This window comes from Cyprinodon variegatus, unplaced genomic scaffold, assembly GCF_000732505.1.
Source record: "Cyprinodon variegatus isolate N-32 unplaced genomic scaffold, C_variegatus-1.0 Scaffold1476, whole genome shotgun sequence".
NCBI classification, from domain to species: Eukaryota; Metazoa; Chordata; class Actinopteri; order Cyprinodontiformes; family Cyprinodontidae; genus Cyprinodon; species Cyprinodon variegatus.
In genome coordinates, this window is record NW_015151929.1 from 96,302 (window position 1) to 114,822 (window position 18,521).

Consider the following 18,521-nt stretch of genomic DNA (forward strand, 5'->3'; position numbering starts at 1 on the left):
GTGAAGATGCTTGTGTTCTGTCCCTATGGAAGCAATATCACTTCTTGTGATCAGCTGACCATTTTTCTGAAACTCCAGATGTGTCTGAGTATCAAGAGAATTCATAGAGCTAAAAATATAACTATTATAGACATATCTACAGTGAGGAAAATAAGTATTTGGATACCCTCCCTATTTTACAAGTTGTCCCACTTAGAAGTCATGAAGTGTCTGAAACTGTCCAGTGAGACATAATCTAAACGAAAAAATCCAAAAATAAAAATTTATGATTTTTAACTATTTATTTGTATGATACAGCTGCAAAGAAGTATTTGAACACCTAAGAAAATCAATGTTAATATTTGGTACAGTAGCCTTTGTTTGAAACTCCAGGGGTCAAACATTTCCTGTAGTTTTTCACCAGGTTTGCACACACTGCAGGAGGGATTTTGGCCCACTCCTCCACACAGATCTTCTGTAGATCAGTCAGGTTTCTGAGCTGTCGCTGAAAAACACAGAGTTTAACCTCCCTCCAAAGATTCTCTATTGGGTTTAGGTCTAGAGACTGGCTAGGCCACTCCAGAAGCTCGATATTTTTTTGGGTTACCCTGGCTTTGTGCTTCGGGTCATTGTCATGTTGGATGATCCAGCCTCCACCCATCTTCAATGCTCTAACTGAGGGAAGGAGGTTGTTCCTCAAAATCTTGCAATACATGGAACCAGTCATCCTCTCCTGAATACAGTGACGTTGCCCTGACCCATGTGTTAAAAAAAAAAGACCATAGCATGATGCTGCCACCCCCATGCTTCACAGTAGGGGTGGTATTCTTTGGATGGTGCTCCTCATTCTTCTTCCTCCAAATGCGGTTAGTGGAATTAGGACAAAAAAGTTCTATTTTGGTCTCATCAGAGCACATGACTTTCTCTCATGACTCTTCGAATGGTCGTTAGCAAACTTAAGATGGGCCTTGAAATGTGGTTTAAGCAGGGGAACCTTCAGTGCCATGCATGATTTCAAACCATTGACATCTTAGTGTATTACCAACAGTAACCATGGAAACAGTGGTCCCAGCTCCTTTCAGGTCATTGACCAGCTCCTTCTGTGTAGTTCTGGGCTGATTTCTCACCTATCTTAGGATCATTGAGACCCCACCAGGTGAGATCTTGCATGGAGCCCCAGTCTGAGGGAGCTTGACTGTTATGTTTAGCTTCCACTTTCTAATGATTGTTCCATCAGTGGACCTTTTTTCACCAAGCTGCAGTTTCCCTGTAGCACTTTCCAGCCTTGTTGAGGTGTACAATTTTGTCTCTAGTGTCTTTGGAGAGCTCTTTTGTCTTGGCCATGTTAGTAGTTGGATTCTTACTGGTTGTATTGGGGGTACAGGTGTCTTTATGCAGATAACGACCTCAAACAGGTGCATTTAAATTTAGGATAATAAATGGACTGGAGGTGGATATTTTGAAGGAAAACTATTAGGTCTTTGACGGCCAGAATTCTAGCTGAAGGGTGTTGAAATACTCATTTCCAGCTGTATCATACAAATAAATAGTTTTTAAAAATCATATATTGTGATTTCTGGATTTTATTTTCAGATTATGTCACTCATAGTGGACATGCACTTACAATGAAAATTTCAGACCCCTCTATGATTTCTAAGTAGGAGAACTTGTATAATAGCATGATGTTCAAATACTATTTTCCTCACTGTATGTGGTAATCAAATAACTATAGTGTCTGCTGAAAGAGCAAAACACCCTGAACATTAGGAAAAAACTATGATAAATATATGAATATTTATTTTTTAACAGTAAACCCATTATAAGTTAGTAAAGTTTATTTATAAAGTGCCTCATACAGAGACCAAGGTGCAAAGTCTGGCTGCTGAAATCATGACAATACAGTAAATACTGAATCAACTTGTTTATATCCACCTTCTATGGATATATAACAGATGTTAATGGATTTTATTTGATCTGTAGTCTTTATAGATTAATATTTATGGGACTGTTTTATTTTAAAACACTTTTCAATCATTATAGGCTGTAAAATAGTTTAATAAATTTGTTAAATTTTTCCATTATTGTCATCGACACAATTATGTTACAATTTAACCTTCGATCCTTCCAGCGGTTGAAACTAATTAATTTCCCCCACTTTGATGATAGAGTATCTTATTTAATTATCAATAATATAACTGTTATTGTTTTTATACTAATTTAGTTTAGGTGTATCAGATGTCTTTGTTTCCATATTCTCTGCTTCAGACCCTTAGTATCACTAAAATACATCACAAACATTTGTTCATTAGTGGCTTTCTAAAAGCTTGAGCTTCTCTTGGAAGATATTTTATCGAAGGAAATTTCCCAAAAAATCTTAATATTTGAGGAATTCTAACATTTTTCTTAAAATTACTTCATTAGAAGCTACTTTTAGTCTGAAAGTCAGTCTAGATATTTGAGGGGTCATCAGTTCATGCCTGTAGCTTCAACAGTTCAGATGTTCTAATGTTCTAACAGTCTATCAGAAGGTTCTGCACCACTGTAAATATCTTATTTAACTTTTTTTGCAATAGCATAAAATTGCTCTATATGGTGCTATATTCTGATAACACTGCATTTTTTTTTTTTACATTTTCATGTTTTTATTTCAGTTCTGCAACAACCGTCTTTATTTAGTGCCGCCCCTAGTGGTTAAACGCTCACTATTACAGTTGGATAATTCAATTGATTGAAACAGTACCTGGTGGGACAGGGTTTCATCATTGTCATCTGGGTCAAAATGACCAAGAACTTCCTGGAAAGTTCCAGGTTTTGCAGAACAACTTACAAATATCCCGACCCGTCAGAAATTTGAAATTAATAGCCACGTCTGCAATAACCCGACCCAAACAGTGGACAGGACATAAAATCACATCTTTATTAGGAAAAACAAAACAAAACAAAACAGAAAGGAGGCTGTGAGGTGGGCGGAGTCACTCGATCCCATCCTGTTTGTCTTTGATGGCGACTCTGAAGCGTTCCTCCAGCAGCGACAGCTCACTGATCAGGTCTGTGATGGCATTGGTGAAGGCTTCCTGAGGGAGACATGACATCACTTCCTGTCAACATAGAGTTTAGCACCTGCTGGTTTTCTTCAACATTGACGAAACAAATTTTTATTAATGCACCTTTTCTCTAGACTATAAAGACATGGTGATGAGGAGACGGTCTGTCAAATTTTTTAAATCGCTAACATTTGTGATAAGGAATGCTGCCCACCCTGCCTCTGAATGTGCCTGCAGCATTTATGGCTTCAGTAACCTTAGCAGCATGTTTAGCTTTGTTTATATTCAGCGACGCTGTGGCAAACTCCTTGATTATTTTCTGTTAGTGTGTTAAATGGGTTTTGTTATCACATGAGAGGCTGTTAGCTTTGCAGTAAAAGTTCAGTGTAAGAAAAAAGAGAACAGATGTCCCAGTTTTATACGATATGTCCACGGTTTCTTTAATCAAGGAGGATGTGACTCCTGGGGCAGCATATTGTTATTGTATTATTGTAGTTGGTTGTGCTGCTGACTTATTTGTCCATAATATATATGGCGCTGTCCTGTGATATAGCGCGATCAAGGCAACAATAGTTTGAACTGATGGTTACCAAAACTTGATTTGATCATTTATTATTAGGATTTTTGAGCAGGTATCAGAGTGTTAATTGAATTTAGAAAGAAAAAAATGATAGACCCAAATAAATGGAGTTATAAAACGTATTAAACCACTACTTATGGTATATTATGTGAGTCAGAATAATGTAAGCTACTTCCAAAAACAAAATCTACAACACGGCTTACTGTTGGTCAACGTCACTTTAAAGTAAATCAGCAGATAGAAAAACAATTCAATAAAAGACACTGGATTCTGGTGCAACCTTCTTCTTCTATTAGTGAAGTCATGATCTTAGATTAGCCAGACATTTTACTCAAGTAAAAGAAAAAACTGCGTTGCAGTAAAATTACTCCTAGAGGTATTTTTTTCCCCATAAATGGTAAATGAAACAGAATTGATATAACTAGTTATTATTCATCCCTGAGGCAAGAACTGTATTAACTAAACATAATAAAGAGGGATGGATAATAACCTGGCTAGATGTGCATTTCCTCTGTTTTATTTTAAAAAAGTAAATAAATGTTACTTTTTTGTGCCAGTATGAACAGCTGACAAAACTAGTCAAATACAAAAAAAAAAAAAAAACAAGTAAACATAATTTCGGCTGCTGATCATTTTATTTATTTTATTTTATTTTTTGCTGATCATTTTAGAGAGATCTGGCTTTAATACGAGGCAGCTACCGCCCATGTGGTAAAAAACCTGCCAGAAATATATTTTATTGCCTGTTTGACAGTTAATGCCATTTTATCGTCATACACATTGGGGTTCAGTTAAAAGGATGCGATTAAACATATTATATTCATTTGTTAACAATAACAGGAGGTTTACTTTGTAAACAGATGAGCTTATACACAGTTATTGGTTAGCTTTTTTTGTGGCACATTTTTATGGACAGTAGGCTGACAGGAAAGGGGGTTTGATAGAGGGGAAGAGACATGCAGCAAAGGACCACAGTTCGGATTCAAACCCAGCTCATCTGCATACAGGACTAAGGCCTCCATACATGGGTCATGTGCGCCAACCACAGCGCCACCGAAGCAGCCCGTTTTAGCTGACTTTTACCTGGGGACTGTAGTCAGGGGTGGTTTGGACTCGGATGACGATCTTGTGCTCCAGAGGATGGGGAACCTTGTAACCGGCGAACAGAACCTGAGGATCCTTCAGCAGCTGACTGCAAAACACATTCAGGTGGTCAGAAACCTGCTGGAGCCACAATCCTGGGCGCTACAGAACCATGTTTCTACACAGACCACAGAAAACAAAGAACCTAAAGGTTCAAATGAATGTTTTAGTGGGTTCCCTGTTTAGGAGTTTAGGAGCATTGATCCACCCCATGGACCGCCTTCTGTCTCCTTGAACCCCAGTCGGCCTCGGCAGATGGCCGCTCACACTGAGCCTGGTTCTGCTGGAGGTTTCTTCCTGTTAAAAGGGAGTTTTTCCTCTCCACTGTCGCTACAAGCATGCTTAGTGTGAGGGATTGCTGAAGAGTCAATGAGTCGATGCAATCAACTGGTTTTCCTTAGAAAACTTAGAATCAATCTGACTGATCTGGTGAACTGTAAAGTGCCTTGGGAGGACATTTCTTGTGAATTGGCGCTATAGAAATAAACTGAATTGAATGGAAAGGAAGTCTTCTTCTCCTGTTTATTTACAGGAAGCCGCCAAACAACTTTGGTGAATAAACTGTAGAATAAAGGTCTGTTCTGACCCTCTAACAACCAAACTATATTCACACACTAACACTTCTCTGTACTGTGAACATTTATCATGTTATTCAAGAATATTTCCTCTGTAGTGTGTCTGAAATAATCCCAGCAACCTCTAGGCTTCATGTTTGTGGTTCCATTTGTGCCTCTTTCAAGCATCACATCTTTATTTTATACAATTGTATTTATTGTTTTATACTCTAATAAATCCCAATCCTTCGTAATTGTTCTGCCTTGTCTGATCTACATAGTTTATGTTCAGTATTACTTTGTAATTTTTCTGCTAAGCTGTGACCCGGATCCGTCTCCCTGTTCGGGACCATGAAGGAGTGGATCAGGTGAAGGTTTCGGAGCTGATCTCATGCGGTCTGTCTGGTTCTGTTTAGCATCATGGATGGATGTTGTGTGTGTGAGAGAGAGTTCATCTTACGCTCTGATGATGTTTCCCAGCGTGTGGTCCTCCTTGTTTAGCGTGAACAAACAAGCGTTGGGAACTTTCGTATCTTTGCTAATACTGATTTTTTTCTCTCCCTCAAAGAGCAAAAATGACTCGAATGCCGGAGGAGCGTTCATCTTTCCGTGCGAACCGAACTCGAACCAGAACTACCTTTTAGAAACCGGGAAACACTTCCGCTCCGCTTTTTTCTTTAGCGTTGGAGCCGGTGTGTGAAGCAGCATCAACGTGCAGTACTGACACCCAGCGGACAGGCTGTGGAACTGCAAGTTAGAGAATCTGCAAACTGCTATAAACATTCTTCTTCTTCTTTGTTAGATTGGCGAATTGCAAACAAATTATAGGTGTATACCGCCAACTTCTGTACATGAGTGTGTAGTTATATAGTTCCACCTGCTACATTCTATTATGTTTGTGTTATATAAAACTAAAATCAATGTTTTATTAATATCCAAATGTTCCTCTCTATCTCCATCTGTCCCTAAAATTCCTTTTATACTCCATTCTCTCCCCTTTTCCATAATTACTTTCCTCATCCTGTCTCTTTCAGTTGCATATTTAATGCAATCCATCAAAACATGATCCACATTTTCTTTTCTTTCACAACCCTCACATAAATCATTATTTCTCTTCCCAAGTACAAACAAAAACTCATCCAAGTAGATATGTCCAGTTCTTAATCTAGTATAAATTATCTCTTCCCTTCTTCTTCTTTCTCCATAATTTTTAGCAATTACAGATTTTTTAACCCTATATAATCATCTTCCTTTCTCATCTTCATCCATATTTTTTTTGCCATAATTCTGTTTCTTTCTTTTTAATTATTGACTTACCTTTCCCAAATGGAATCTGGTCTATATTCTGCTTTCCTAAAGACTTTTTAGCTAACTTGTCTGCTATTTTTTCTGTTGCAGCTTTAGAATCTGTAAAAATCACCACCCAGTCCAGTCTAACCTCCTCCAACCACTGTAAACTAATAATAATTCCATTTCTGCTGAGTAAATTGCATGTCTTTCAATAGAATCAAATATATTTTTGCCATTATGAAACCAAAATAATATAATGTCATATAAGAACACACAGGAAAAAAGTACAAACTTTAAGAAAATAATGCAAATAGTGTGACCATTAATTGCAACTAGTGAAAGTCGAGTACTGGCTGGTGCTCTGTGATTGTAGTGGGGGGACTAGTATAAGATGATGTATCTGAGAAGGGGCCAGTAAAAATAAAAAAAAAACTATGAAAATAAAACTATAAAAATTTGAGCAATGTTCCTGTGTCGCTGTCAATATGATTCGATATACTGAAATAGTTCTTTGAATTTTCAAAACTACTCCATTAATTAATCCCACAATTACTACCTCAGAAGGACAAACCTGTTTAATACCTTCCAAGACTTTTTGATGCAGGTTGTAATACTCTGCTGAGAAGACTTGTAAAGGAGGCAGCCAGACATGGCAAACATATTACCTTAAAATCAGCTTAAACTCACTTACATTTACGATATTCAACATTGATGTATAACTAGAGATAATGGTCAATGTATACCTCACAATGTTTTAACTAGGTCATAACTACTGAGCTTATATCTAAATGAATGTTCAATTGTTATTCTTTTAGATATTACCTTCCCTTACTGTTTGTTCTAACTTTTGTTGTTGTTGTTCTTTTAAATATTTAACGATGTGCAAACATTTATATTTTCATAAGCCTTTCTGCTTTGCTGATACTCCTGAACTTCCCCAATGGGAGACTGTAAAGGCATTTCTATTCCGTTCGAAAGGATGTTGACTTTATCTTTAAGCTTTTTGGAGGCTTCAATTCAAGAGATCTGCAATGAATCACTGATTATATGAAACGTATATTTCAGATATTAACAACTGAATTATGATGAGTGAAAATGGCCACCAAAAATCAACATTTTGAACAGCCCATTGTCTGCACTAGACGGGCTCTTTTAATGTTTTATTTATATATATATTCAGATGTATGAAATGTCATTTTTTTCCATTTTCATCACAGTAATGATAACAGTTACAATACCCTAAATTCTAGTTATTGATCTGAGAATCTTCAAAGGACAAATTGGATGACATAGGGATCCCTTACAACGTCATTGAGAAAATTTTTAATTGTTCTTTTTACAAGTATTAATTTAAAAAATATATTTTAAATGGAAAAAAAATGCACAAATTAAAAACCTGTTTTAACCCTTCAGATATTAATTACATATAGTTTTACAACACGGCATGCCATAATCAGAGAGACTGAAACACTACATGGAAAAAATAAATAAATCACAAACAGGAAAATAAAGGTAATCTGTGGCTTGTTGGAAATTTCTCTTCCGAAATGTTCAATAACTATTTTACCTTCTGTTAATGGCGTCATTTCCTTTCCCTTTTGATTTCTAAACTAAACACAGAGGGAGTCTGTAAGCAGCCGTCTGATTGGTGCGTTGTAGATCGTGTTAGAAATCGAGCGCTGATTGGCTGATTTGTAAAGGAAACTCGGTTTAAACTGAGGGGCGGCAGAAAGTTCAGTTCGTGCTCCGAACCGGCAGCAGCTCCATCCGGACTCAGACCTAACCGATACCAAACTTAATATTCGGTGAGTTCTTCAGTCTATTAATCTATGTTCATGTAAAACGGGATGATTGTTTTATTAGGTTACATTAGGACCGTTGAAACAAGCTTGCTAACGGCTCCTAGCATGGGACTAAAGTGGGTTTAACGAATTATTATTCCGGATTCTGGTCCGAAGCTCGTAAATATCTCCTCTGGTGACGATAGGGATCCAATTATCCTCTAGAATTTTTAGCCGGCTCCGGTGGTTAATGTATCTCTGTGAGATATGCAGACAGCTCGGCCTGTTCGGTTTGTTTAGTTTAATCTGTGTCGGTCTCCAGCAGTGAAACCATGGCCTCCCAGAACGTGGACCCCGCAGCCGCCGCAGCTTCGCCCGCAGCCGCCCTGAAGGGGAGCGAGAGCGGCGGCAGCGCAGCCAGAGGCTCGGTGACCAAACGGTGAGTCACGAACCGGAACATCTGTGGACCGGCCCGGTTTCTACCTAATGGACTCTCCTGTTAATGAGCTGCTATGCTTCTACAGCATTTTTTCTAAATCATAAATCAAACTGTCAGAGATTTGTATCCATATTGGAAGAGTTTATGTATAAAAATGAATTTATTCAAATTAATTACACAAACTAAAAACCAATTTACAAACCAGGAATTATCCTGTAAAGCTGAGGTCCTTAACAGGGATCCGCGACCCCTACGCGTCCACGGAGGTACTGCATGGGGGTCGCGAAAGTTTTGGTTGATTTACTTCTCTTTTTTTTTTTTTGCCCATATTCTCCCCTGCAGTTTTTTCCACTAATTAAAATATATTTAAATCCACATTAACATGAATTCAGCACACTTTAATAAACAGATAAATGGAGGCAGAAGATGTCTTTGGCTACCAGAGGCGTAGCCAGAAAATGTTTATTAGGGTGGCCACACTGGCCAGGCAATAACCAATGTACAGTGAGGGGTGGCACCTGAACCTCAGGGTCAATCTACACTCTTCCAACAGGAAAATTAAAGAGCAAAACATCCATATTTTCTAAATAAAGACAAAGTATACTTTCCCACACCCTTTGCTAACAAATAGATGCATATATTTAAATATCGGTGGTTTCTAGATTAAAGGTATAGTGGATAAAATCCTTTCAGGTTAGAGTTTTGGGCAAACATCTTTTCCATTGTCTTTACTTGCCTACTTTTATCAACAATAATTCTGGATAAAATTTATATTTACATGTACTAATATCTAAGTAAATTGATTATTTAGTAAGTTTTTGTTAAAATGGTTATTTATCTATGATTTCACTGAAGACTCCTAGATGACTTGCAGAGACGCATCTTTTTCTCTTTACCCCATGAAACACAAAATCTAGTTATGGAAAGAGCATGAAATCTGTACTTATCATATTTAATGTTAGGATTTTAATGTGCATAATTAACCACAGTGTTTTGGTTGTCAAGCAATTGTTAATATATGAACATTTTAAATGTTTTGAATATTCCACTTGAGAGTATTGCTGCTGCCACCGTCTGTATTAAAATTTGGCTAAGGGTGGCCAAATTGGCCATGGCCACCCCAGGCCCCCCAGCCACCCCTGTTGGCTACATTCACATTGCAGCCTGAAGTGACCAAAATCTGATTTTATTTGTTGGCCCATATGCGATCTGTATATGATCTTTTCATGGCAGTCTGAAAAACACAGATCTGATTTTTTATTTTTTTTTTCCCTTCCCCAATGTGACCCAGGCCACTTGGATATGTGCTCCTGATCTTTTCAAAAGCGGCCAGGTTGCATTTATCCAACCTGAACGCCATTGATAACCTACAAAGGTCACTATCCTGGGTCTTGCTATGAAGAAGCGGCAAGAAAAATGACGACGATGGCAGATGATGATGCGGAGAGCAGTATTTATTTTTAACCAAAAGATTATGTTTTTATGGTTGGGAAAGATCGCTAGATGCACTACAATCCATGTTTACTTACATAAACACAGAGCACCCTGGCCTGTGATGTCATGGTGTCCTCTACCGTGCATGCAGGACACTTGCGCTGTATGTTTGCAGTTCACACAGGCGCAAATCACATAGAAGTCGTTTATATTTGGAAATGTGAACGACAAAGCAAAAGAAAAAAAAAATGGAATTGAGCATCAAGGCCTGCAGTGTGAACGTAGCATTTCAGTCATCAATGCACACATTTAGACACACAGGAACTCTTTCAAGATGGGCACCTTTTCATTCACCTGTCCCATTAATGAGGAATCAGAATCAGAAATACTTTATAATCCCAGGGCAAAATTGCTTTCATAACATGACTTCATATCTAATAGACTGACTATAGGACCAGTGTGATATAACACAATGTATATAATCAGGGTTCCCCGCTCCATTTCGCCGTTAGTTTGGGGGTCCTTGGCCTGGAAAACGGTGAAGACCCCTGCTGTAAAGCCTATCCTTTCTAGGCGATTCTGATGCTGGACTCTAAAGTCCTACATTTAAATGAGTGAATCTGTTGGAAGTGTTTTTCCTCTGCGATCAAGATCTCTTACTGTGTCTCTGTCCGTCTTTCTTTGTCCACAGGCTACAGCAGGAGCTGATGACACTCATGGTGAGTCCATCTCCTCATTTCCTGCCGCTAACAGACCTCGTCAGCAGTTTCTGTTCATTACAATCGGGTAACAGACTTCAAATGGTGCCAAGCTAAAAGAGCTTGCAGTGAAGAGTGGAGGAACGTTGTCATCAGATCAGGGTTGCCAGATCTGCCTGACTGTCTCCAGCCCAGATGCAAGATAAAGCCCATCTACTTCAGTAAAAAACTGACCCAAATCTAAACTTTCCTTGATCTTCTAGTGTAAAACTAACACCAAAAAAAAAATCTGTGCTGTTTTTGAAATAAATAGCATTTCAGAGTGACATGGTTAACCAGTGATGGCACTATAACAGATTCTCTCCATTTAAAAATTAATAATGATCTAATGATGTTATTCCAAGAAAAGAATGAGATTTTCTTTTTTTTCCTGCCTAGCAAAAGTATATATTTCCATAGATGTAAACTCTGGCAACCCATTAAGATGATCTCTTATGTGAAGGAGGATTGTGGCGGTCAGCTTAGGTGGACCTGATAAGAATTTAGTGGCTTAGATAGAAATCTATTTGGAACTTGGAGGACAAAATCAACATGTTGACCAAACACTGGAGGCTGACTAGCAGCACTTCAAACTGATAAAAGGATGGCTGCAGGCCGCTACCAGTCCTTCAAGCCCGTTTATTCAGTGCATGATCCACACCGGGTCACATAAGCAACCCTCTTCTGCTGAAAAATAGTCTGAGCTGTGAGGGTCTTACTTTGTTTTCTTGCTGCAGATGTCTGGTGATAAGGGGATTTCAGCTTTTCCTGAATCGGATAATCTCTTTAAATGGGTGGGAACCATTGACGGAGCTCAAGGGACGGTACGCAAATACCAGATCCCACCTGCCTTCAGGTGGCTTGGGATTTTATGCTGGTGTATCGATACCGGGCTCAGTCTGACCTGTTTCTGTGTGCAGGTGTATGAAGGGCTGCGGTATCGACTGTCCCTGGATTTCCCGGCCGGGTATCCGTATCAGGCTCCCCGGGTGAAGTTTGTGACTCCGTGCTTTCATCCCAATGTAGACGAGCAGGGCTTCATCTGCCTGGACATTCTGAAGGAAAAGTGGTCGGCTCTGTACGACGTCCGGTCCATTCTGCTGTCCATCCAGAGCCTGCTGGGAGGTAACTGCTCCAACAGACCCAGATCTGATGATTCTTTAGCATCCCTCTTACTCGCTGCATTCTCCTCAGAACCCAACAACGACAGTCCTCTGAACACGGCTGCTGCAGAACTATGGGAGAACCAGGAAGGTAAGCAAACCGGAACCTCTGAGATGGTTAAGGCAGGCCAGGAGAACCCAACAGAACATCGTAGCCAATCAGAGCAGAGTCTGTCTGATCTGAGCTGTGATTGGTCAGATTGTAGTGAATTTGCTCTCTGAAGACATTTAAAGGGCCAGGTCAGATGGCAGCTGTGGACTGACCGTTGTTTCTCTTGCAGCCTTCCGAGCTCACCTCCACGCCACCTTCCAGAAATGAAGCAGCTGCTCTTCTTCTTCCTGTTGTCTGATTGTAAGATATTTTTATGTTTGTGTGCCTCTGTGTTAATAAAGTTCTTAATTCACTCCTGAATGTGAGTGGTCATTGAATAGGATGAATGTATGGAAAGAGAATGCAGGTGTGGTCAGGACATGTCTGAGTGTTATTTATGCTAAATGGTTGAAATGCTGAAAGTCTTGTTGGTGTTCGAACCAATATGAACGTTTTGTGGGGCAGCACCATACTGTTTAAGGTCAGATGTTGCTGAACTAATAAATCAAAGATGTGTTTGTGTATGTGTATGTATATATATATATGCAAAGTAAAAATGCAATAACCACCCATTTACTAACATTTCTATAGTTTAAGTGCAAAATTGGATTTTTACAGTTAAACTTTTAATTTTCTTCCAGGTCTTTGTCCCTAATTTCAGAAAGGAGCTCGTATTATTTTATTTCCCCCAGCTTTTATGGTCATTACACAGTCACAAGTACAGAGCAAAGAAATGAACTCTAAATTTAACCCATCCGTTTTGGGAGCAGTGGGCTGCCATTGTGCGGTGCCCGGAGGTTCTCAGATGACTTGGTCGTTGTAGACATTTTCACACACTGAATTTAACAGCCTTTATGTCTTAGTTATTTTGTTACATATAATTATAAACCTTTTAGTGTTTAAATATTTAATCAGATCAGTAGGATATAAACTTAAAAGTATAGTTTATCTGCACTATATACCTACCTGGGCTCCTTTTGCATGAATTCCTGCATTAACATGGCCATCAGCCTGTGGTTCTGCTGGAATCCAATAAGCCCTGGTTGTTTTTAATATGGACTTGAGGTCATCTGAACTGTGGGTTATGTGTTTTTTTTTGTGTTTTTTTTTCACTCAACTCGATATCCAAAGTTACATCATGAGAACAGGTTTGTGCACAAATCAGTATTTCCAGGGAACAACTAGGTATTTCATGCACACACATTTTTCTCCCCATGTTAATTCCTGGGCTCTGTATAATACCAAGCCCTGGAGCTTGGAAATGAGTTTAGCTTCTCTATTCACCTGTTAGCGCAAGGAAGGATGCTCTAAAATGTTCTGATAATTTCAGAAAACCCAATGGACCAGAAGAAGAAATGGTATTCCAGGCGTTTACAGACTGGGGAAACTTTGAAGTGGACCTCAGGCTATGTGTTCTTTAGTCTGGGGAGGGTTCGGGTTAGTTAGATCTTTCATCATCTGGGAGAAATCCGGAGGTTTAACGTTTCTTATTGAAAGGAACTTAAAGAACAATCAGGACCAGATGGATGTCAGAACTTAACAGGATAAACCATCTCAATCTTAAAAGATTATAGTGAATTATTTTATTTCTGACCGCTAACCAGTATGTAGTTTATAAATATGTATTTCAATTTCTATCAGACCTGTGGAAGGTTGAGGCTTAAAGAAGTAAATTGTTTTTCTTAGATGAGTAGGAACCACTTTATTTAATGATGCTATCAGATATGTAATAACTACAGTATTTTTCCTCTAAACATTCCTAACTTCTGAAACTCTTAAATTTATCCACTGGGGGACAACCCAGATTTATTCTATTAAACTCACTCTGAATTCATTAGTGGTATTTGTTTCCTGCAGGGAGAACTGGTCCGTAGTTCCTCTGTTGCAGGGGAACTGGTCTCAGGATTGACCAACGATAACTTTTTACAGCAGTTTCACAGATCTCAAATATGTACTGTTGAATTTCTTTTTTTTTTGTATGCGATTCTTGAAGCCAATATTGGTTTTCCTTCATTTACACAAAACATTACATTAATAAAAGTTTCAATTTAAACATAAAAATAAATCCTTATTCACAAATAACCAAAATGTTAACAATGGATAACAAAAGCAGGAAGTGATAATGCAGACATATGTAATCTCAAGGCATTGCTGCTCAGTGCACTAATAAATCTGCAAAGGAATGCGTGTATGGGCTAATGCTGATTCAGCAAAAAAAAAAAAAAACTATTAGTTGAAAGATATATAGATCTACCTCTAGTTCCTGATGTTCCTTTGTTACAAAGGAACTGGTTCTCTTTACTTTGGAGAAAGCAAAATAACCTGGAAGTTTCCATGATTAAACTACACAGCTGAGTCCACAGCATGTTCCCTGGCAACAAACAGACACGTTTCTGCTGCTATCACTGGAAACCACCTCAACCATCATATCCTCCAGGCTGTCCTCTGGGCCTTCCTGGTCACTGAGAGCTTCTGCCCATGCTGGTTGGGTTGCTTCCACTGACCAGAAAGCTACTGGAACCTGCAGAACAAATGAAGGTTAAACATGGCTCTGATGTTCCAGATATTTTAAAAGGAGGTTGTGACTCACTCTCTGCTGCAGCTCACTTAGCAGGGACTCCAGTCCTGCGATGTGATTGGTCAAATCAGGACTCGGCTCTTCCTCCAAAACCAGCCAGGGAATCTGGACCAGAGCCACTCGGGCCGCCAGACCCACCAGACCATCAGTACATCCTGAGTGGACCGGTAAGGAGAGACATTTCTTTACACTCATTTCTTAATGTTTTAGGTAAGAAGATTTCTCTGGAGAGGTAAATACTTCAGTCTGCCTTCTGGAGGAAGAAGACTTACGCAATTGCCAGTGTACCTGGAACTCTGAACTATCTGTCCCTTTATGAGGTCCTGGAAGGGTTAATTGTGCCTCAGCCAATTAAAGCTGCAGGACAGAGCCAACATCTCACCTGTGTTTACCAATGATCGTCTGTTAGATCGTTGAGTCAAAGGAAATTGGCCAATCAGGTCTTTGGCCTTTCGGAGGTCAGACAGGAAGTTCTCCACTGCAGACAGGAAGAGGACCCAGAGACGCTCCGAAGCTTGTCTATCCTCTGTAGCTACTGGGGCGGCGTCACAGGCGGACAGCAGGCGAAGAAGACGACGGGACAGGCCTACAGAGGGACAGGTGAGATACAGACAGACTGCCAGGCTAAAGTCAGACAGATAGCGGACAGGTGAGAGGCAGATAGGTGCTACCTGAGCAGATCCGGTGAGCCAGAGCTCTCGTCTCGTCAATCTCCTCACGTAGGAAACTGCTATCGGCTGAACTGCCAAGCGACGCCACCAATTGTTGGAAACAGGAAGTGACGCGACTTAGAGCGTTCTGAGCGCGCTCACACTCTGTCTGCTGTCGCCTCCTCCCGGCTGTGAGTTCGTCCACTGAACGACGCCATCGACTCATGATGCAGCCACCTGACTGGAAAAAGCAGGTCACCTGGGACTCACTGGCCAATCAGAGGTCAGCATCTGCCCTTGCCAGTGACATCATCACAATTCTTGCATTCACAGTGTTAATGCAAGATAAATGCAGGTTTTATCATTTATCAGTGTGGAGGATGTTATTTTTCCAGGTGGATCATCAAAGTCAGTGGTCCTCTTAATTGTCAATCATACTGGTGACGTGTGCATAAGGCCGTCCTACCTGCTTGTCCCCATTTTCACTTACCCGCGGTGAGTCTGACATAGTGGAAAAATTGCAAATCTTCTTTTGGAAAGTAAGCTTGTATGAGTGATGCAAACAAACTCTTAAACAGAGCATGCACGAGGAGAAATAGGCTTGTGCACGCTCTCGCACATGTTTAATAGGCGATCCCTCCCGGGAGCGGGTACAGGGTTGTGCATGTGCTTTTTTTTAAAATGAAGGGGGCTGGTCTTTTCAGATATTAGCAAAAATCCTCGACTATACCTTTAAATCACCAGTTATTGCTGCAAACGCATTAGACTGTTGTTTTTGTTACTGAACAACTAAGATGATGATATCATCGTTCTAAATTATGTTATAAACTAAGGACCAATAGTTTAATAATCAGGCTTCAAAGTCAAGGCTTCCCAGCTTTTCACAAGCACTGCTAATCCATTTCTTTTTTACTTTGCTGCTTATTTGTAAATCGTTGTCTCCCTAGAGAGTTAGAAAGCCTAGCAGTTTGAACTTCCTCCTCCTCTCCCTATTATATGCCTATACTCTGTATTTATTTGGTTCCCTTTCAGCTCATCTGGAATTTTAGAATATAGCTCAGGTTTCAAACAAGCTTTTAATTAGCCAATTCCATTAATATAAAATGCACAAGTTGCTTTGGTAATGCATCGAAACAACTTACCAAAAGTTTTAAAAAAAAAGCAACTCCAAATCCAGGGGGTAAGATCACTTAAGAAAGCAATGTTTCCAACAGATAACAAAGGAAAAGTTTTTCAAAAGAATAATTCAGAAGGAACAGATAGTATTTCCATAACCTGCAACAAGCTCCCAGCTGATAAATCACTATTCTAGAAAATGTGTCATTTAAAGAATATTCCGGGAAGATCATTGTATTCACATTATTTTACAAATTACATATTATAAATGAGAATAGAATACAGGAAATCCCACCAAGCAGACAGAGAATTCTGCAAAAAATAACTTGCAAATACAGGTTGTAAAGAAAATCTTAAAGACTTACATCTGAGTGTGTACTTCTTTTTACATGGGTAGATTGCAGCAAAAATAATTCCCTCTCAATCGCTGCGGGTCTTAAATCTGTACACCTCCTTCTGTGGTAAAGGACTGGTGTAGGCAGGTTTCTATAAACACGTTCTACTGCTCTCCAGGGAAGGTTAGTGATTTTAATTAATGCTTGTAGGACACCTGAGTCCTGATTATTCCATGGACCCAGGAGGGTCTGCCTCTCTGTCAAATCTTACCTGTACAGGTGGGACATGTCATGGCACAGGTACTTACAGGAAGAAGGACAGAGCTAGGGTACTTCCCTTTGCATCCAGGAATTAATTATTTTTTATTAATTTTTCCAGTGCTGGAGTAGAACAAGGAAATTAATGTTAAAACATTTCAACCGCATCGAGACCTGAAAATGGTCTTTCTGTAAAAGAGTATTGGTTTATTTTGTAACAAACTGTTAGGTTATAACGGTCCCGGGTTCAAACACAGACAGATTAATATTAGAAAAGTTCTCCATGTAGTAGAAGACGGTAACCAAGGTAAAAAGCTCTTTATTGCTGCTTCAGATATTTGTAAATTATCCAGATGGTCATAGGGGGCTGAGGCATTTCCACAGACTGTGAACTGCAACAGTCGCATCAGTAAATAGATTAATCGTATTGGAAGGCTGGTAGGCAGCAGCTAAAGAAATTAAACTCTTCAGTCAAGGTTACATTTATTTGTTTTTACAAAGGTCAGGAAATGACATAAGGGGTTAAAATCGCCAGATGATTGAAACACTGTAATTAACAAATAATCTAATCTGACATTGGCACTTAATAGGACAGTTTAACCACTTCCCTTCAGACAAAGAAACTTTAAATAGTTAGCTTAGATTAGTACAAATACCAGAAACTACTGAGTATTTTAACCACCTTAGCACATTGATTGAACCAGAGATATTATAACACTTTACTTTCTCGTCTTTGGCTTACATTTTCCCTTTATTTCCAATCTTATTGCTAATCAAACACTTTCCCCTTCGTATTCACTCCTTGCGTTAACCTATTTTCACACTCATTTTAAAATGTTTATGCTAAGCTTTGCTGGCTTATTATCAGGCTAGCACTTTATCTTCATTTCCAGTCTTTATGCTATGATAGCCTAAAGGCTAGGTAGGCCCAAGGACCCGCAGCATCATAACTGTTCTCTCCAAATCACAAACAGGTGTGCAGTGGGAGAAGCTAACCCTAGAGGGCAAACCTGTTGACACCATTATAGTGTGGGAAAATAAATAAAGGAATAGGTCAGTCTGACTATTTATAGAGTGAACCATGTGCGGCTCACAGTCCTCGCAATACGTGGGGGCCTTAAACCGTTCTGTTTCCTGTTTTTGTACCATCATTTCCACCTTAAAGGGGAACAGAAGACCTCGCCTGTTTAGCCAGGCCAATAATTTCCTCTAAAGACCCCCCTTTCAGATACATAGACAGGTATTGCCTATTGCAGGATAACAAAGAAATCAAACGACTCCCCATTCCAAAGGGGCGGATCCGTTCATCCGTTTCAATTTGCATGTTTTTGCAGGCTTCGTTTTTAGTC

General features: G+C 39.4%; 3 protein-coding genes across 4 annotated transcripts; 1 reads left to right on the top strand and 2 right to left on the bottom strand.

Moving 5' to 3' along the window:
• Positions 1-2,875: 2,875 nt before the first annotated feature.
• On the bottom strand, positions 2,876-5,982 carry polr2j (polymerase (RNA) II (DNA directed) polypeptide J, 13.3kDa). Its single transcript, XM_015403285.1, has 3 exons — positions 5,761-5,982; positions 4,687-4,795; positions 2,876-3,053 (listed from the first exon to the last, which is right to left on the bottom strand). Exons 1-3 carry the CDS (start codon positions 5,901-5,903, stop codon positions 2,952-2,954), a joined length of 354 nt encoding a protein of 117 aa, XP_015258771.1. The 5' UTR covers positions 5,904-5,982; the 3' UTR covers positions 2,876-2,951.
• A 2,280-nt stretch (positions 5,983-8,262) lies between these two features.
• On the top strand, positions 8,263-12,556 carry ube2c (ubiquitin conjugating enzyme E2C). Its single transcript, XM_015403281.1, has 7 exons — positions 8,263-8,395; positions 8,697-8,810; positions 10,936-10,963; positions 11,719-11,805; positions 11,902-12,106; positions 12,176-12,235; positions 12,426-12,556. The coding sequence occupies exons 2-7, from the start codon at positions 8,704-8,706 to the stop codon at positions 12,461-12,463; spliced, it is 525 nt and encodes a 174-aa protein (XP_015258767.1). The 5' UTR covers positions 8,263-8,395; positions 8,697-8,703; the 3' UTR covers positions 12,464-12,556.
• Positions 12,557-14,230: 1,674 nt separating this feature from the next.
• On the bottom strand, positions 14,231-17,028 carry LOC107103554 (regulator of G-protein signaling 9-binding protein-like). 2 transcript variants are annotated; one of them, XM_015403292.1, is made up of 5 exons: positions 16,945-17,026; positions 15,485-15,700; positions 15,196-15,399; positions 14,826-14,968; positions 14,231-14,756 (listed from the first exon to the last, which is right to left on the bottom strand). In XM_015403292.1, the coding sequence occupies exons 2-5, from the start codon at positions 15,687-15,689 to the stop codon at positions 14,574-14,576; spliced, it is 735 nt and encodes a 244-aa protein (XP_015258778.1). In that variant the 5' UTR covers positions 15,690-15,700; positions 16,945-17,026; the 3' UTR covers positions 14,231-14,573. The 2 variants fall into 2 exon arrangements, with proteins under 2 accessions (XP_015258778.1, XP_015258777.1); XM_015403291.1 differs by having other exon boundaries at positions 14,233-14,756; positions 15,485-15,704; positions 16,945-17,028.
• Between the last annotated feature and the right edge of the window lie 1,493 nt (positions 17,029-18,521).